Below are 20,567 nucleotides of genomic sequence, written 5' to 3' on the forward strand. Positions count from 1 at the left end.
GTCTCTTGTGATAGGAAATTCCCTTGTTACTTTCAAAACTTGGTTCAAGCAAAAAACTTACATAAGGCCTTAATTGAAATCTCTATCTGCTTTTAAATCCAATTCACTTCTATGTCATGACATCACCTCCCTGATGTTATGGTCTTCAATGGGAATGAAGGCCAAACAGCAACTTCTGTGAGTAGAAAGATGCTGCCCACTGGGGCCCAAAAATGTACACCTGGCCAATTGGGCAACAAGTCTGTCTGTCTGTCTTCTTTCTTTCCTTCCTTCCTTCTTCCCTCCCTCCATCTCATCCTTCTTTCTTCATTCCCTCTCTCCCTTCTTTCTTCCTTCCCTCTTTTCCTCCCCTTCCTCCCCTCCTTTCCCTCTCATTTCTTCCTTTCCTTTCCCTCTGTCCACGTAAGGTATCACACCTCAAAGGGAATATAAAATTTTTATCTCTGATTTTTTTTTTCCTCCTTTTCTCTTAAGGACCAGTCTTAACTCCAGTTCACTCTGACTCTCTAAATTACTTTAGCTCTTGTGGATTGACCAGTAATAGGTCCCAAGCCAAGCCCTACTTGGTCATTGTGCAGGTCCTGATTGGCTCAGGATGAATGTAAATAGCAGTCATTTATTTCTGTTTTTGCCAGAAACCCTGGGGGTCTTCCCCTCCCAGATCTTTTTTTTTTTTTTAAGAGGCCAGTCTTTGCCTCATTTCTTATTAAACTTTAATCACTGAGTAGATGTTGCCTCAGTCAAACTGGGACCTGTTAAAGACTAGCTTGCAAGGCCAAGTTTCCCCACTGCATTCTGGGCCATCTGGCAGTTCTGATATATATCTGGCCCTGGGCTCAGATGGTTTCAGAGGTGAAGGTGAGGCTGATGACTTTGCATAACCCCCCACTCCCACCCCTTTAAATCCAATTCACTTGCTTGTCATGGCATAATCTCCCTAATGTCATGGTCCTCATTGAGAATGAAATACAAACAGCAACCTGCTAGTACCTTCCTGTTCCCCTTACCAATGATTTCCTGTTCATTTTTTATATTAGATGTATACATGTTGTTACCCTGATAGAACATAAGCTTTTTTATGGCTGGGACTAATTTTGCTTTTGAATTTGTATCCTCACATCTAGTAGTACAGTGTCTGGAATATAGAAGATAATTAATAATTCTTGTTGATCATTATAGAATGATATTTGTCCTGTCTCCTAATATCAGCTTTTTTTAATGTAAATTTTACTAATTTGCCTTCAGTTTTAAGAAGTATAATTTCTTACAAGTATTTGAATATCAGAAATCAGATTAACCCCAAAATTTAGCTACCAGGTGCCAAATTATGAAATTGGAAACATTTTGAATAGTCTTTTCTGACATAGTTTTTATATATTTGTAGTAACTTATGATATTTATATTTGGACTGAGCATCTTGAATATCCAGTTAAACAAGATAGCTTCTATTTTGAGAGAAATGTTTTATTTTTAAAGTACATGGGTGTCTTATTTTGTCAGAACAGTTTCTTTAAATGTTGACACCTAAACTATGAATGTATTTAGTGTATCATTGCCAAGAATGATTAATAACTTGATAATATATGCACATCAGTCACCACTATTCTGTATGTTGGGGGAAATGTTTTTTGCCTAGTGTGATCCTTCCCCTCCTACTTTGCCACAATCTTACAATTTCACCAACAGTGCTGTTAGTGGCCCAGTTTTTCCACATCCCCTCCAACATTTATCACTTGCCCCATCTATCATCTTAGCCAATCTGATAGGTGTAAAATGATATCTCAAGGTTGTTTTAATCTGCATTTCTGTAATCAGTAATGATTTACAGCATTTTGTATGACTATAAATTGTTTTGATTTCTTCATTGGAAAAAACTGCCTGTTCATATCCTTTGACTATTTATCAATTGGAGAATGACTCATATTCTTATAGATTTGACCAAGTTCTTATATATTTCAGATGTGAGACCTTTATCTGATAAACTGTCTATAAAATTTTCCCCCCAATTTTCTGCTTTTCTAACTTTGGCTATTTTTGTTATATTTCTACAAAACTTTTAAAATTTAATGTAATTAAAAATTATCCATTTTATACCTAATATTGCTATCTCTTATTCATAAATTGTTCACCTGTCCATAAGTCTGATGAGTAAGTAATAGGATAGATATTAATTGTTCATGGGTAGCCAGGGCCAATATAATAAAAATTACAGTTTTACCCAAATGAATTTATATATTCAATGCCATCTCAATTAAGTTACCAAAACAATTATTTTACTGAATTAGAAAAAATAAAAACAAAATTCATTTGGAAAAACAAAAAGTCAAGAATGTCCAAGGAAATAATGATAAAAAGTGTAAAGGAAGGAGGGATTAGCAGTACCAGATCTCAAACTGTATTACAAGGCAGTAATTATCAAAACTATCTAGTACTGGGCTAAGAAATAAAAAAAGGCAGATCAATAGAATAGAGTAGGCCTAACAAATTACAGCAGCAAATAAACATACTAACTTTGTATTGGACAAATGTAAAGACTTAAGATTTTGGGATAAGAATTTATTATTTGGTAAAATAAAAAACATTGTTGGGAAAACTGAAAAGCAGTACAATAGAAATTGGGCGTGGACCTACACCTTTTACCATGATAAGGTCAGAATGGATACATGACCTAGATATAAAGAGAGATTTTATTAGAAAATTAAAAGAGCATTTGACACTGTTGATTAACTTCTCCCATATACTCTTTGCTTTCTAGGTTTTTGTGACACCTCTTTTCTCTGTCTCTCTGTTGACTATGCCTCTTCCTACCTTGCTCCTATTGAAGGGGGTGGGGTAGGGAGTTTTCTTCAAGGCTCTGTCTTAGACCCTGTTCTCATCTCTTTTTGTCCTATCCTTCTTGGTGATCTCATCAGCTCCAGTCAGTTCAATAATCATTTCTATGCAGATGATTCCTAGGTTTGCATCTCAAGCTCTGGTCTCTCCTGAGCTAAAGTTCCACATCTGTGTTTTGAACATTTTTTTTAAAACTGGATGTCCCGTTGTTACCTCATATTCATCACTTTTAAAATGGAACTCTATTTTTTTTTTCTACTGTCTTGAACTTCCCTGTTATAGTGGGGGACACAACTTTTTTCCTAGTCATCCAGACTGACCACCTCCATGTTATCCATGATTCTTTATTCTCACTTATCCCACATATCCAGTTCATTGCCATGTATTTCTACTTTTCTGATATCTTTCATATACAAGTAATTCTCACTTTTAGTAATTTTGCATTATGCAAATCTGATTCTCCTGGGAATGGGCAGCAGGAACACCCCACATTCCACCCCTCACCAGTTGGGTGGCAGCAGCACCAGTGCAGTCCTGAGCAGGTGTCCTCTGCTCCAGATGCTGAAGTTGCTCTGGCTGATGGGGGCTGGGGTCAGGGTAAGCACTGTGTGAGGCCCCAGATATTGGAGGTGCTCAGGCTTCTGGGTCTTAGAGCTGTGGAGGGGCAGCAGCCCACCAAGCTTCTTGAGGGGAGGAGGTAATGTGTGGAACAGTCTACTTATGGCAACATGCTTTTTCTGTATAGTAAGATAGCTACTCCCTAGTTCGGGTCCTCATTACCTCTTGTTTAGACTAATACAGAATAACCTTTTAACTAGTTTCCCTGCCCAAGTCTATACTCCCTGCAGCTGCCAAGGTGATTTTTCTGAAGCTTATGTCTGATCATGTGACCTCCTTCCTCCTTCTCACCAGTGAGTTCTGGTGGCTCCCTATTTTCTCCAGAATAAAATATAAGCTGTTTTATGTTTGTAGCTTCTAAAGATCTTCTTAATCTGGCTTCTTTTTATGTTGCCACATCTTCTTAGATATTCCTCTCTTACGTGCACACTACAAGCTGACCATACTTCCCTTGTCAGAAAATGACAAAATACCATGATAATGATTTGCATTATAAAGGATGTTTTACTTTCAGAAATGAATTGAAACAATATTTTAAAGTGACTTTTCCTAGTACAAAGTTTAAAAATTATTAACAGATTTTGGTTATGAGAATTTAAAGCTCTTTGTGTTTGGAATCAAGTCCTTTATTGAGGATCAATCACAAATGAAAATGAAGGATTTCTAGAAATTATAATATAAAAGTCTTAGGGGAAAATCAGTGAAATTACAGAAAATCAGTTGTCTAATATCTTTTCAAAATAACTTGCCAATTTAAACTGGTGTTTTCTCAGTATGTAATTATGCAATTAAAATAGAGAATGGGAAATAAGACAAAAAAGCTTTTAGAAATTATATTCCTACTTTCTTTATTAACCTCCTATTTATAAGCATCTTTCTTTGAATTGAGATTTTTATGGTTAAATAATGATGCATGTCCTGAGAAGGCATTCATTGTTCTTGCTATCCACAGGTTTCATAACGTGTTAGAATCCATTCATTCAATAGTAATATATTAATCACTTGTATGTGCAAGACATTGTGCTAGGTACAGGGAATACAAGGACAAAAATGAAATATCTCTTGCTGTTAAGGAGCTTACATTATATTGAGTAAAACAACATTTATGAAAATTAGTAAATATGAAATATATAACAAGTAACTTCGGATCCAGGGAAGGTCCAGTAAGTAGTGAAGAGAAAAAGCCTTGCTTGTAAGGGTATCACTTGAGCTTCATTTTATAGGAAGGTAGAGATTCCAAAATATGGTAGGAAAACAGACAAGGTTTAACAACTGATTGGATACATAGAGAGTAAGGTATAGAGTCAACCACTGAAGACAATTGAGGTTCAGAGCCTGAGTACCTGGAAGGATTATGTCCTCACAAAAGGGAAAATAGGAAGAAAGGGATAGGTTTTAGGCATGTCATAGGATTGCTAGAATCTATTACGTGTACTAGGGAATGCCCCTCCTAAAGTATCCATGAAGTTAACATCGAAGTGTCCAAAAATGAGTATGGAAAATGGTGTGATCTGTGAATATTCTCCCTTTACCCACAAAAGTTACACAGTGCATTCTGAATTTTTAAAAAATATTTTTTCCATTGCTCACTATTTTTGGATTATATTATTACTTCACTATATTAATATTGACAATCAGGAATTAATTATAAATTAACATTTTATTTTGATAGGTGGTTGAAGATGGATATGAATTTTTTGCCAAGCGACAGCTGGTAACCTTATTTTCAGCCCCAAATTACTGTGGCGAATTTGATAATGCTGGTGGAATGATGAGTGTGGATGAAACTTTGATGTGTTCATTTCAGGTATGGTATTGATATTCAAACAGTCCCCTGAATATCTTTTCTTGATGGCTTTTGACTTTTTTTCCCTGGTAGAAGTGCAGTAAAACACTAGATTTTGTGAAAACCTGAATTAACTTCTAAGCTAACAATAACTATTTTTAGTTAGTAAGGCATTGTCTACTTTATAGTTGCTCTATATGTAAAATATAGTGGATGCTTTTGAAATAATTCTCTTTAAGTAAAAATTATTAAATGGCTGCAGTCTGCAAGGTACTCTGAGGACAAAAGAGACCACTTCTCTTCCTGTTCTTAATTAAGAAACCTGTAATTTTATGGATGAAGGAGGAAAGGATGCAGCATTTATAAAAATGAATATTATTTCACTATAGAATGTGATAGGATCAGATAAAAAATCCAAACAAAATAAATGCTTTAAGAAAATTTAAGGAATGAGAGCTCTCTTTGCTCAGAAGTTAAGTAACTTAGTGAACCACAGGAAACCTAAATCAGCTTTCAGTAAACATTATTCAGCGTAAAAGTATACAGAAAATGATGACTGCTCTAGAGTTAAAATGTCTGTTAAAAATTATTCTTCTTATTTGCTCATTAAAGTAGAACTTAATTTTTAACACTGTTAAAATAGAAATTATATATGAAATAAAAAACTTTCTAAAGAAATTATATAATATAAATTCCACTAATTTAGACAGTTTCCTTCCCTCCTCCATTAGTCCAATTTAGTAGTGAAGTTTTTGTTTACAAATTGCAGTTGCAATTTAATGATCAATAATGCAGTGTTAGATCAATGTCTTCTATCAGTTTTAATTCAACAATTATATATATACTCAAATCTTCTTATCTTAAATAGAGTTGCACACATTAATTTCTTGTGACATTGATTAAATACAGAATGTATACCTAAAACAATGTAGGTATATGCTAGAAGACTATTATATAAAAGTACCATATGAAATATTTTACGTGAAAAGTTTTATTTTTCGTTTTCTTATTAACACTTTTCATTTATTTTATTGCCCTTACTGGGATTAGGTGTGGGGGAAGACTTTTATATCTAGACCCATGTGATAGACCTATAGTAACTTGAAAGAGTGATTCTCCCTAAATTAAAACTATGGACAGTAATTTTGTTCAGGACAGTATGCTCAGTCATATGAAACTACAGATAAAAAAAGTTAACAGTCTTTAAGGATCTTTTCTTATTTCCTCTTTTGGAGGTATTTTCTCCAGATAGGATTCAAAAAATACTAAACATTTCTGTCATCACACTATTTTATCATAATTCGTATGACACTTTCTTGATAAATTCTTTGCTACAGATACTAAAACCATCTGAAAAGAAAGCCAAGTACCAGTATGGCGGACTGAATTCTGGACGTCCTGTCACTCCACCTCGAACAGCTAATCCCCCGAAGAAAAGGTGAAGAAAGGATCTGTGTAGAGAACCCATTAGATCTGTCAAGGACAAAACTCCATAATATATAAGTGTGCACTGTAAAACCATCCAGCCATTTGACACTCTTTATGATGTCACACACATTTAACTTAAGAGACGGGTAAAGGATCTTCAATTTTTTTTTCTAGTAGAAAGATGTGCAACACTGTATTGTAATAAGTATACTCTGTTTTAATATCCAGCAAAGTTAAATCCGGATTCAAAAATACCCATTAAGGTTCCATATGCACTTATCATGGTTTTTAAAGTTGAAAAGCATCCCAGTTAAAACTAGATGTGATAGTTAAACCAGATGAAAGCATGATGATCCACTTGTGTAATGTGGTTTTTAGTGTTGCTTGATTGTTTAATTACTTTGGGTTTGTTTGGGGGGTGGGGGGAGGTTTGTTTTGGATTTTTTAAAGCTAGAATAATGGCAACTGGTTTTCATTTTCCCTAGATTTTTTTGGAAGTGAAATGTGGGGAGGGGCTTTTAAAAACAGCCACTGACTTATTTTCCCTTGCTTATTGAACTGTTTACCTGTTTAACTTAGTAAATATGCAGCCCGTTATACTTTTTTAAAAGGATAATATACAGTGATAGTGAATAAAAACATGCAAACTAGGTCCGATCTAGTAACTTAAGCAACTTGACTGAGCAATCTGACCAGCTGACAGTAAACTTTTTGCTTTTTACTTAAATTGCCACTGATTTGGACTTGCGCACTATAATATTTTAACTTATTAATGCTATATTGTGCAGTAGCATTTCATTTAACTTTAAGATAAGGCTCAAATAGTATTACCCAATTAGTTAGTAATGTGATTATGTGGTACCTTGGCTTTAGATTTAATTAGCACGAAACACCTTTTGGCATGCTTAGCTTTCAGGTAACACCCTCACCTGCATCAGAACATTTTTTGTAGATCCCTAGAATGTGAGGATCCTTTTTTGATAAGCCTCAGAAAGCTGATATTTTCTTTTTTAAATTTTTCTTAAAGAAGGGATGTATTTAAATGGATGCTGATTGGTGGGACACTGTCAACTATATGGATATTGGGTGCTTAACTGTCTAGTATTGCCATGTGGATGTTGTATGCGATTGTAAGGCTTATATCACTAAAGATTTTATCCTCCTGGATTTTCATGATCAAAGTTCATACATTATTACTGTATAGACTTATGCTTTGTAGTGTACTATCGTAGCAATAATTTCTGTACATGATCAAGAGTTTATTGCTGTATTTCTTTTACTGTTCTTTTCTCCCCTCCCCTTTTTAAGGGTTAACATTAGCAAATGGCAAGGTGTGAAAAAGTCACTTAAAAGTTCTTAGTAAGATGAAAATTGGAAGACACAGATTTGTGGTTCTTTACTGAATGTAATTATAAAGGTTTTTATTGAACATTGTCAAATTTGTAAGCTTGGAGAAAGATAACAGATTTATAATGCCATTCTGAATGTGCTACAATAGATGTAAAACTCTTTAATATTGTCTTTGAAAATGTTAAATTGAGGATTCTAGTAACTTACATTTGAATTGGCACGTTATATAATGCAAGAGATATTTGATTTTTGACACAGTGAAAAAGTTCTTTAAAATAGATGTCTCTTTTCTAATTCCATTTTGTTTTAAAGGCATATTTCAAATGTAGTTGTTTTATTTTCCATTTAGTAAAAGTTGTCTAATTGATTTGAAGCCTGACTGGTTATTTGTCTTTTTTCTTTGCAATGAAATTTTAAACAAACACCAATAACCACAACAACACACTTTTCTTTGAAGGACTTGTCATTATAGACTTTATGTATGCTGGCTCAATGCCTCTTCAGAAAAATGTCTATACTATAGACTATCTCTATCTATATACATGTAGATATAGATATCTGTGTAGCTGTCTATAGACATACATATAAACATATATAAAAAATGTAAATGCTACTATCATTGCTTCATTCCTCGTATATTGGGTTAAATTTAACAACAGTATTTTGTTTAACTTGATTTTAAATGTCAGTTTATTCCAGTAGTAATCAGAGCTGAAACTGAATAGTAGATTCTTCAAGTAGATTCTTCATCTAGATTCAGTATGTTTTTGGTGTGGGTATATATAAAGGAAGGCTTGGAAAATGTGTTTTAGATGGCATGAAAGTTGGAAACGTATCTTTTGTTAACTGTACGTGATACATTCAAACCTCATTGATTCAAATTCATTTGATTGGGAATTTGTAAAAATTCAAATAGGAGTGAAATTTACCTCTATACATTCTGTGAAAAAAGATGGCTAATTATATAAATTTTTATAGTATAAACTAAGTTAGAAGAGGGTATAAACTAAACTAGGAGGAGAAATAAGCTAAATTATTTGGGGAGTGTGTTAGCCTACTCAAGAAATTTTTTAACCCCTCTTAACCACTTTAGCAACATTATTTGCATTCAGCTAATGTGTTCATTACAAATGTTTATCTACTTGGCTCCACTGTTACATATTGCTATGTACTTAAAAGTAATAAAACAATTTCTTTTTTTAACAAAAGTCCTATAATTCTGGTGTCACTAATTCAGAGTGTTCCTTTACCCCAAGCATTAAACTTAAAACACAAGGCTTCAGAATAATAATAATCTTAAAAACTATAAGTTTACATAAATAGCCTAAATAATACCAAATACCAAAAGATAGCAGTGACATTTTAAAAAATATGTAGATCATCTTCTTTATACAAATTTTTGTTGTTTTTAAGAGAAGTGTGACTTGACTGCTTCAGCTTTCATTATGTATTGCCCATGTTGACCATGTCCAAACCAATGCTGGTATAGTAACAAGGCTCTTGACTTCAGAGGAGATATTTAGCACTAAATACTATTATTACCTTCTTCTACTAGAGTCAGGTTTCAGTCATCATCTAAAAACAGCTAAGATATATTTGGAAATTTTCTACACAAACATAATGTTTCATTTCTAACATTCTTTGATTTATGGGATCCTAGGTTTTAAGGTTGAAAGGAACTCATGGATTATTTAATCTACCCTGACTCCCAGTCACTTTCATTTTATAGAGGCAAAGCTGGATCATAGGTTGTGATAAGGTCATTGTATCATTTTAAATTCTACCTTCAAATATATGTCATCACCAAATCTAGTCACTTTTCTTCAAAATATCTCCATTGTCCTTGTTGCCACCACTTTAACCTGATAACTGAATAAATGCAGTATCTTCTTTAGCTGGTTCTCACATCAGTCTCTTCCTTCTAATCCAAGGGATTTCCAAACTTTGTCAGTTTGCGTAAATGTTCAGTAATGTTCCCTGCATCCTATTCAATATGAAAAGAAATTCTTGAGCTTACTATGCCACATACACTTATGAAAAGGATTAATTTTTCATAAAGCTCTCTTTGTACACAGTGTTTTTTCACTAGCACTACTACTTTGGGAATATTTCAGTAGGATATTATAGCTGTTTGTGAAATGTTCTCCATACTTATTTCATAACCTTTGGGAATATATGTATCCCAGGTTAGGAACTCTACCTCTAATCTATCCTGGGCATGGCAACCAGATTTTTGACTTTTTGTTGAAAAACTTAGTTGCTTCCTGTTGTCTGTAGGATCAGTTCAACTCATCTTTGTCTACAAAGTCTTCTAAAATTCGTTTTACCAAGAGGGCTGGTGTAGTGTATCGCGAATTGCACCGAATTTGGAGTCGGAGAACTCATATTCACGGCTTGGCTTTATTACCACCCTCTGGGCCTCAGTTCACTCATATAATAGAAGCATAGGTTATATGATTGCTAAGGTCCCAGTGTGGCACCTATACATAGTATAGACAAAATATTATGGAAATTTTGAAAGGGGAGAAAATGGTAAGGAAAAAGCTTCATGGAGAAGGTAGGATGGGTTAGATCTAGTGATAACAGGAACCACATAAAATTGAAAAGGCAGGCCTGACCATTTCATGATTAGAATGGTTAAAGAAAAAGTTGAGAGTGACCCAGCCAGAGTATAATGTAATTTTGCCAAGAAACTGAAACATGAGAGTGTGGTATGGAACTGGAATTTGGGTTACATTGGATAAGCAAAGGGAGAACCACCGTAGATGTTTGAGAAGAATAAAGGTATGAATATAGCAGCTGTATGGAGCCTGTGTTAGGAGAAAGACATATCTAGGAACCCAGAAAGTAGACTGATAAAAAATCCTATAATTCTATATAAATTCTGTAGAAGGTACAAAGAAAGGGTGTGAGAGAAAACAGGCTTTCTATATGAAATAACAAAGCAAGGCTGCATATAAATGCCAAATAAATACATTTCAGATCAGAAAAACAATAAAACAATTTATAGGATGTTCGTAAAGAAAAACCATTGTAGCTGAGTAGAGTTCCCTAGCACTGTCCCCAAGGACTTTCTTGTTTAGAGGTGAGACAACATTACCAGAGAGATTCTTGACTGTAAAGTCAAGTAAAGTAAAGGAATGTTTTAAAAGAAGGTCAGATTTGAATTGATACTTGGAAGATGAGTAGAATTTAGAGAAGTCAAGAAAGGTATTCCAAGATTGGGGAAATGGTGAAAATTTAAATGTCAGGGAAGTGGAAAACGTGAAGTGTGATTTTGGGAGGGAGGGAAATAGGTTTGTGCCATAGACCTGGACTTCCAGGTTGGAGAATTGGACATTATTCTTAAGACCAGGGACTCAGCCATGGGGTCTGTAGATTTTATTTTTATATTTTGAGTACAGATATAATTAGTTTTCTCAATAATCCTATATATTTTATTCATTTGAAAATATTCTGTGAAGGTAGCCATAGCTTTCACCAGACTGCCAAAGGACCCTTAATGGGGTCTGTGACATAAAAATTTCCTGCTTTAGGCAGTGGGAAAAGATTACTAATAGGTTGTTGTAAAAAGTGTATTTTTAAATAGTTGACAGGTATGTAGTTTTTAAGATTTTTCAAAGCTTTTTTTTCCCCTGAATGTTTTTCAGTTCTTATTTGAGGCTCCTGCCAGTTTTGTTCAGGTACTTACCCTGGTTTTACAGGTGAGGAAACTGAGGGTCTGAAAGATTAAGTGCTTTGCCTAAAATCACACAGCTTTCTAAATGTTAGAGGCAAAGTTGTTTGATATCCTTTCTGTTATGTCACAAAGCAGGCTTTCAAGCAAAGGAGTGGCATTGATGTTAAAAGTGTTGTTTCAGGGAGACTGACCTGGCATAAATACAGGATACATAAAGATGAGAAAACATGACACAAGGGAGATTTATTCATAAGTTGTTTTAATACCTTAGATATGAGGTAATGAAAGTATTTTAAGCCTGAGTGAGTAACAGAATGATGGTGCCATTGAAAGAAATGAATAAATCAGGAGGAGAAGCTGGCTTGAAGAGAAATGATAGCTTGCGTTTATTAAGAATTTTATAGTTTAAAACCATTTTTCACAACTACTCAGTGATATAGTTATCATTTTAGATACAAGGAGACTGATCTATAGAGTTTAGGGCTTACCAGTTCACATAGCCAGCAAGCATTGAGTAGTCCTATGCACTTCAAACCTGGGTGGAAGATAAAACGTAGAGGATTACCAAATGTAATGTTTTTATCTAGGCTGGTTTTCTTTCCTGGAATATTCTGGCTCCTTTTTGGTTTTCCAATTCCGACTTAATTTTTCCAGGCCTGGTTGAAGTCCAGCTCCCTCCATGAAATCTTTTCACAGTTTAATCCTAATTTGGTCTTTAGTATATCACTATACAATTTAGAGCTGCTTTGACTTTACAATTTCATTGATAGTAGGAATGTAATATGAATATTGTTCAGTTCCTTAAATATTCTATCAGTTATTTGGTTGCTCAACAAACATTTGGAATACCAACATCTAGTTTTTATAGATGGTCTAAAATCTGAGTGCCTCTTAGTACCCCAGCCCTCTTTATTGCCATACCCAATCATCACTGCAGAAGGGGTTCTCACAGTAAAGCCTTTCCATATTATTTTTTGTTTCATGTATCATTGTAACCAAAGTAGTTATCCATTAGTGGTCAGCTTGCTCATGGTGAACTCCATATTTAGGCTGCTCCCTGGACAGTAAACAGAGTATGTCACCAGGATCATATCCAAAGCCATTCTGTTCTGATAGATCCCATTAGAGTTTTTATTCCTCTGGAATAATCTTTGAGAATTTAGGGTCACCTCTATGCTGCAATAAAGTCATAGGAATAGAACTTTTCAGCTTCGGGGGCAGAGCCAAGATGGCAGAGTAACAACATGAACTTTCTAGAGCGTTACCCCCCAAGCCCAGCCAAATACCTGTAAAAAATGACTTAAATTCTGGAGCTGGAGAACCCACAGAATGACAGAGTGAAGCAAATCTCCAGCCCAAGGCAGCCTGGAAGGTCACTGGGAAGTGTCTTATCATGCCACATTGGGAGCAGAGTGCAGTCCAGTGTGGGCCATGTGCACAGAGAGGACTTGAGCAGGCCTTGGAGTCACTGAATGTCTCACACCTGTGGTGGTTTTCAGACTTCATGATCCCAAAATGCTGAGGATAAATTGGAAGGGCAGTGGCAAAAGCTTATGGGAACAGTGCAAGAGAGTGGAGTGGTCCAGCCCCAGGGTGGCAGAGGGGAGAAGGGGTGGAGGAGCCCCCAGCAGCAGCAGGGGCAGCTGCAGCCACTATTTCTGGAGCTCTAGGCCCATAGATTGTGGGGGGATCCAGCAGCTTACAGTATAGCCCCCACCCCCACTGGAAGCAGAGAACTACCTTGACAAAGAGCTCCAAAAGTCAAGTAAACGGGTGGGGAAATGAGAAAAAAACAAAAAAAGATTCAGACTATAGAATCTTACTTTGGTGACAAGAAAGACCAAATCATGCAAACAGAAGGAAACAAAGTCAAAACTCCTCCATCCAAAGCCTCCAAGAAAAATATAAATTGGTCTCAGGCCATGGAAGAGCTCAGAAAGGATTTTGAAAATCAAGTAAAAAGTAGAGCAAAAATTGGGAAGAGAAATGAGAGTGATGCAAGAAATCATGAAAAATGAGTCAACTGCTTGCTAAAGGAGACCCAAAAAAATGCTGAAGAAAATAACACTTTAAAAATTAGACTAACCGGGGCAGAGCCAAGATGGCGGAGTAGAAAGACACACATACACTAGCTCTGAACCCACAGCCCATAAAATATCTGTAAAAAAGAACTCCCAACAAATTCTGGAGCAGCAGAAGCCACAGAACAACGGAGCAGACGAGATTTCTGTTCCAGAGAGCCCTGAAAACCTGACGCAAAAGGTCCTTCGCACTGCGGACCCGGAGCCGAGCCCAGACCTGCCTTGGCCGCGCAGCACCGAGAGGAGCAAATCCAAGCTGGCTTCAAGGATGGGATCTCCAGCGGCCACACAGGTCCCTCCACCCACGGGCCCCAAAGGTTGGTGAGAGGGTCTTCTCGGCTTGCCGAGAGGGGAGTGGGGTGCCCTCATAACTCAGGCCCCCTCGGGAGGCAGCAGCAGAGGTGGGAGCAGAGCAGGGCTCCCAGAACAGGCAGGAGCTCAGATCCATTGTTGAAGGTCTCTGCATAAACCCCCTGAGGGAACTGAGCCCTGCCCCAACCTGAGCACCTGAACTTAATCTCACACTGAATAGCAGCCCTGCCCCTGCTGAAAGCCCCGAGGCTGGGAAGCAGCATTTGAATCTCAGACCCCAGGTGCTGGCTGGGCGGATCTGGAGGCAAAGTGGGTGTGAAGAGAATATTCAGAAGGCAAGTCACTGGCTGGGAAAATGCTCAGAAAAAGGAAAATATATAAGACTATAGAAGGTTACTTTCTTGGTGAACAGGTATTTCCTCCCTTCTTTTCTGATGAGGAAGAACAATGCTTACCATCAGGGAAAGACACAGAAGTCAAGGCCTCTGTATCCCAGCCCACCCAATGGGCTCAGGCCATGGAATAGCTCAAAAAGGATTTTGAAAATCAAGTTATAGAGGTGGAGGAAAAACTGGGAAGAGAAATGAGTGACATGCAAGCAAAGCATGAAAAGCAGGTCAACACCCTGCTAAAGGAGACCCAAAAAAATGCTGAAGAAAATAACACCTTGAAAAATAGGCTAACTCAACTGGCAAAAGAGGTTCAAAAAGCCAATGAGGAGAAGAATGCTTTCAAAAGCAGAATTAACCAAATGGAAAAGGAGATTCAAAAGCTCACTGAAGAAAATAGTTCTTTAAAAATTAGAATGGAACAGATGGAGGCTAATGACTTTATGAGAAACCAAGAAATCACAAAACAAAACCAAAAGAATGAAAAAATGGAAGATAATGTGAAATATCTCATTGGAAAAACAACTGACCTGGAAAATGGATCCAGGAGAGACAATTTAAAAATTATAGGACTACCTGAAAGCCATGATCAAAAAAAGAGCCTAGACATCATCTTTCATGAAATTATCAAGGAAAACTGCCCTGAGATTCTAGAACCAGAGGGCAAAATAAATATTCAAGGAATCCACAGAACACCGCCTGAAAGAGTTCCAAAAAGAGAAACTCCTAGGAACATTGTGGCCAAATTCCAGAGTTCCCAAGTCAAGGAGAAAATATTGCAAGCAGCTAGAAAAAAACAATTCAAGTATTGTGGAAATACAATCAGGATAACACAAGATCTAGCAGCTTCTACATTAAGGGATCGAAGGGAATGGAATAGGATATTCCAGAAGTCAAAGGAACTAGGACTAAAACCAAGAATCACCTACCCAGCAAAACTGAGTATAATACTTCAGGGGAAAAATTGGTCTTTCAATGAAATAGAGGACTTTCAAGCATACTTGATGAAAAGACCAGAGCTGAAAAGAAAATTTGACTTTCAAACACAAGAATCAAGAGAAGCCTGAAAAGGTAAACAGCAAAGAGAAGTCATAAGGGACTTACTAAAGTTGAACTGTTTACATTCCTACATGGAAAGACAATATTTGTAACTCTTGAAACTTTTCAGTATCTAGGTACTAGGTGGGATTACACACACACATATGCACACGCACACACACACATAGAGACAGAGTGCACAGAGTGAATTGAATAGGATGGGATCATATCTTAAAAAAGTGAAATCAAGCAATGAGAGAGAAATATATTGGGAGGAAAAAGGGAGAAATGGAATGGGGCAAATTATCTCTCATAAAAGAGGCAAGCAAAAGACTTATTAGTGGAGGGAAAAAGAGGGGAGGTGAGAAAAACATGAAGTTTACTCTCATTACATTCCACTAAAGAAAGGAATAAAATGCACACTCATTTTGGTATGAAAACCTATCTTACAATGCAAGAAAGTGGGGGATAAGGGGATAAGCAGGGTGGGGGGGATGATGGAAAGGAGGGCATGGGGAGGAGAGAGCAATTTGAGGTCAACACTCTTGGGGAGAGACAGGATCAAAAGAGAGAATAGAAGTAATGGGGGACAGGATAGGATGGAGGGAAATATAGTTAGTCTTATACAACACGACTATTATGGAAGTCATGTGCAAAACTACACAGATATGGCCTATATTGAATTGCTTGCCTTCCAAAGGGAAGGGGTGGGGAGGGAGGGAGGAAGAGAAGTTGGAACTCGAAGTTTTAGGAACAACTGTCGAGTACTGTTCTTGCTACTAGGAAATAAGAAATACAGGTAAAGGGGTATAGAAAGTTATTTGGCCCTACAGGACAAAAGAGAAGATGGAGACAAGGGCAGAGAGGGATGATAGAAGAGAGAGCAGATTGGTGATAGGGGCAATTAGAATGCTTGGTGTTTTGGGGTGGGGAGGGGACAAAAGGGGAGAAAATTTGGAACCCAAAATTTTGTGAAAATGAATGTTAAAAGTTAAATAAATAAAAAAAAAGAAAAGAAAAAAATTAGACTAACCCAAATGGCAAAAGATCCAAAATGCCAATGAAGAGAAGAATGCCCTAAAAAGCAGAATTAGTCAGATGAAAAGGAGGTCCAAAAGCTCACTGAAGAAAATAATTCCTTAAAGATTAAAATGGGGCAGATGGAAGCTAATGCCTTTAAGAAAAATCAAGAAATTACAAAACAAAACCAAAAGAATGCAAAAAATAGCAATGTGAACTATCTCACTGAAAAAACAACTGACCTGGAAAATAGATCCAGGAGAGACAATTTAAAAATTATGGGACTACCTGAAAGCCATGATCAAAAAAAGAGCCTAGACATCATCTTTCATGAAATTATCAAGGAAAACTGCCCTGATATTCTAGAATCAGAGGGTAAAAATAAATATTGAAAGAGATCCTAAAAGAAAAACTCCTAAGGAATATTGTAGCCAAATTCCAGAGTTCCCAAGTCAAGGAAAAAATATTGCAAGCAGCCAGAAAGAAACAATTTGAGTATTGTGGAAATACAATCAACATAACACAAGATCTAGCAACTTGTACATTGATATTCCAGAAGTCAAAGGAGGTAGGATTAAAACCAAGAATCACTTACCCAGCAAAACTGAGTATAATACTTCAGGAGAAACTGGTCATTCAAAAAGGACTTTGGCATTCTTGATGAAAAGACCAGAGCTGAATAGAAAATCTGACTTTCAAACATAAGAATCAAGAGAAGCATGAAAAGCTAAACAGGAACAAGAAATCATAAGGAACTTTCTAAAGTTGAACTGTTTACATTCCTACATGGAAAGATAATAATTATACCTCTTGAGACTTTTCTCGGTATTTGGGTGATTGGAAGGATTATATACATATAGAGAGAGGGCACAGGGTGAATTGAATAGGAAGGGATGATATCTAAAAAAATAAAATTAAAGAGTGAGAGAGGAATATATTGGGATGAGAAAGAGAGAAATGGAATGGGGCAAAGTATCTCATAAAAGAGGTGAGGAAAAGTTCTTTCCAATGGAGGGGAAAAGCGGGGAGGTGGCAGGGAAAAAGTGAAGCTTACTGTCATCACATTTGGCTTAAGGAGGGAATAACATGCACACTCAATTTGGTATGAAAATCTATCTTAGCACTACAGGAAAGTAGGGGAGAAGGGGATAAGTGGGCTGTGGGGAAATGATTAGAAGGGAGGGCAAATGGGAGGAGGGAGTAATTAGAAGTAAACACTTTCAGGGAGGGACAAGGTCAAAAGATAATAGAATAAATGGGCAGGATAGGGTGGAGGGAAATATAGTTAGTCTTTCACAACATGTCTCTTATGGAAGTCTTTTGCATAACTACACGTGTGTAACCTATATCAAATTGCCTGCCTCCTTGATGGGAAGGGAGGAAGGGAGAGAATTTGGAACTCAAAGATTTAAAAACGAATGTTAAAAGTTGTTTTTACATGCAGCTGGGAAATATACAGGCAATGGGGTATAGAAATCTATCTCATCCTCCAAGAAAATAGAGGAGATGGGGATAAGAGAAGAGAGGGGTGTGATAGAAGGGAGGGCAGATTAGGGGAAGGAGTAATCAGAATGCAGTGTCTTGGGGTGAGGGGAAGGGAGAGATGGGGAGAAAATTTGGAACTCAAAATCTTGTGGAAATGAATGTTGAAAACTAAAATTTTAATTTTAAAAATAAAATATTTAATAAAAATATGATACAATATAAAAAAAGAAATAGGACTTTTCAGTAAGTAGCTTTTTTATATCCAAAAAAATGTTGCCTCTAATTAAACACACTACATGACTACAGTACATTACAGAACACAGTAAAAAAAAAAAAAAGCCTCCCTTGTTTTGGCTGCTATATTTTTGTTAATTCAGGCTCAGAGTTTTGGTTTTTTTGTTTTACTGTCCCATTGTTGACTTAGTGAGTGTAGCATAGAAAGCTGACCTCCAAGCCAGGATGACCTGGCCTCAAACTCAGCTTTTGACACATACTGCCTATATGTGACCTATGGCGAATCAATAAGGTGCGGAGAAAGTCCCAACCTGCACTGGTCAAAGGGAATTTCCTATACCATTGAACTCCTAGGTATAGTGTCTGCCCTTAGGGAGCATACACAGTGCCCTCAGGCTTCTACCTCTTCTTGCGTGCATTAAAACTCCCAAAGGAGCCGCCTAAGAAGATGTCATCAGGATCAAAGCCAGTGCTGGAGAGACTCAGAAAGCCCCACGAAGGAGAGGGATCCACTCGGAGCTGCTTGGACCTTCCGCGGCCATCCACAGTCGGGTTCCAGCTTAGCTTCTGAGCTTGGTTTCATGCTCCCATTCCCTTCAGCCGCTCCGCACTCCTGGCAAAGGTGACCTGTGCTCCCTTCGCTGCAGCCGGACCAAGCTGCCCGCCATGCGCTCCTTCCTGTTCGCCTTCCCCAGCGCAGGGACTCCTTCAGAGCAAAGATGCCGGTCTGTTCTGAGGGCTCTGCTGACGTCGGGCGTCGGGGAAATACTTGTCAAAATGACCCAAAGCGTTCACCAGCCAGGGGCCTTCCTCTCGGTGCCTAGAATGGAACCTGGTGAGGACGGAGGGGCCCTGCCCCGACTTAGAGACCCATAAACGGGAGCCTGCAGCAGGGAGCTGACGGCTCCCTCTTTGGGCCTCAGTTTCCTCCTCTGCAAAAGGAGAACTGAAAAAAAGCGGCGTCTTAGCCTAGTCGCACACCCAGGAATCTAGGCGGCCGCGCTTCCCACCACGTCTCCCTGCCCGGGAGCTGGATCTAAAACCATTGCTCTAGAAAAAACAGCTAACGGACTGCTCCGTTTTAGAAGGGTCTGGGATGACACCCCCGCCCCCTAAAAAGATCCACCAAAAAGGACGCGTTAATATGTGGTCCTTGGCACTTCCTTCGCGTATTCGCGTTATTAAGAGCGTACTACAACGGGCCCGGCTGCGCCAGGCTAGTGGAAGTGGAAGGGGCCCAGAACGGGGGGGAAAACAGGCCCGGAGAGGCTTGCCGCAGTGCACGAGACGGCGGCCACACGAGGCCTTCATCATCTCCCGGCACCAATGGCGGGACGTCACCGTCGAGCAGGCTCCGAGCTCGCTGGGTGTAAGCGACCAGCAGGCCGCAGGGATCCCGAGCGCGAGCCGACGGGGGGCACGTGGCGCCCCCCTGCGGCTCGCACGACGCCCCGCCCCGACGCCGCCGTGCCCTCTGATTGGCCGCCGGGAGCTCGGGCTCGCGCCGCCTCACTCTCGCGCTCGCGCTCGCGCTCGCTGGGTTGGCGGGAGGTTCGGAGGGTCCCGTGGTGTGCAGCTGTTTGCCGTCGAGTGAAGTAACTGCTCTTGGCTTTCCTTCGCTGAGGCGGGACGCCCCAGGACTCGGCCCTGCTTGCTCTTTGTTCCACAGACCCGGAGCTCCAGCACTCTCTCCTCTCAGGTACCTCCCCCATCGTGGGGTTTGGTTGCCTCAGGAGAGCGCCTGAGAGGGGCGGCACCTGGACAGTTCCACCCTTGGAGGCGGCCTCCATCGTCTCCCTTCCTGGTCCCCACAGTAGCTGCCGGGGCGGTGGGGGAGGGGAGGAGGGCCACAGAGGGGGCGGGGTTGGGTTGGAGGGCGTGGCTGGGCTTCAGCTCGGTCCGAAGGAGTCCCTCCTGGAGGGGGACGTCCGGGAGGTGTGTGGTGAGCGTGCATGGGAGGGCAGAGGAAAAGTGGGTGTGTCCTGAGTGTGCATCCAAGGAGGGTTTTTTTAATTAATTTATTTTTAGTTTTTAACACTCATTTCCCCAAGATTTTGAGTTCCAAATTTTCTCCCCATCTCTCCCCTCCCCTCACCCCAAGACACTGTGCATTCTGATTACTCCTTCCCCCGTCTGCCCTCCCTTCTCTTATCCCCACCTCCTCTATTTTTTATAGCCCATTGCCTGTATATCTTATTTCCCAGTTGCATGTAAAAACAATTTTTAACATTCGTTTTTAAAACTTTGAGTTCCAGCTTTTCTCCCTTCCTCCCTCCCCACTGAGAAGGCAAACAATTCAATATATGTAGTTTTGC

General features: G+C 38.6%; 2 protein-coding genes across 4 annotated transcripts in view; both read left to right on the forward strand.

Annotated features, from left to right (window-relative positions):
- Nucleotides 1-8,387, forward strand: part of PPP1CB (protein phosphatase 1 catalytic subunit beta) — a 76,645-nt gene extending 68,258 nt beyond the window's left edge. For both annotated transcript variants that reach the window (XM_072634076.1, XM_072634077.1), the window contains exons 7-8: nt 5,123-5,257; nt 6,574-8,387. In XM_072634076.1, coding sequence (XP_072490177.1) covers nt 5,123-5,257; nt 6,574-6,678 — 240 coding nt within the window. In that variant the 3' untranslated portion in view covers nt 6,679-8,387. The remainder of the gene's footprint in view (nt 1-5,122; nt 5,258-6,573) is intronic.
- An 11,318-nt stretch (nt 8,388-19,705) lies between these two features.
- SPDYA (speedy/RINGO cell cycle regulator family member A) overlaps nt 19,706-20,567 on the forward strand; it is a 35,658-nt gene continuing 34,796 nt past the window's right edge. The window contains exon 1 of one of the 2 annotated variants that reach the window (XM_072634080.1): nt 19,706-19,951. The gene's annotated coding sequence lies outside the window, so the exon portion shown is untranslated. The remainder of the gene's footprint in view (nt 19,952-20,567) is intronic. The other variant, XM_072634079.1, reaches the window with a different exon arrangement.

The sequence above is a fragment of the Notamacropus eugenii genome, chromosome 1 (assembly GCF_028372415.1).
Source record: "Notamacropus eugenii isolate mMacEug1 chromosome 1, mMacEug1.pri_v2, whole genome shotgun sequence".
Classification (NCBI taxonomy): Eukaryota; Metazoa; Chordata; class Mammalia; order Diprotodontia; family Macropodidae; genus Notamacropus; species Notamacropus eugenii.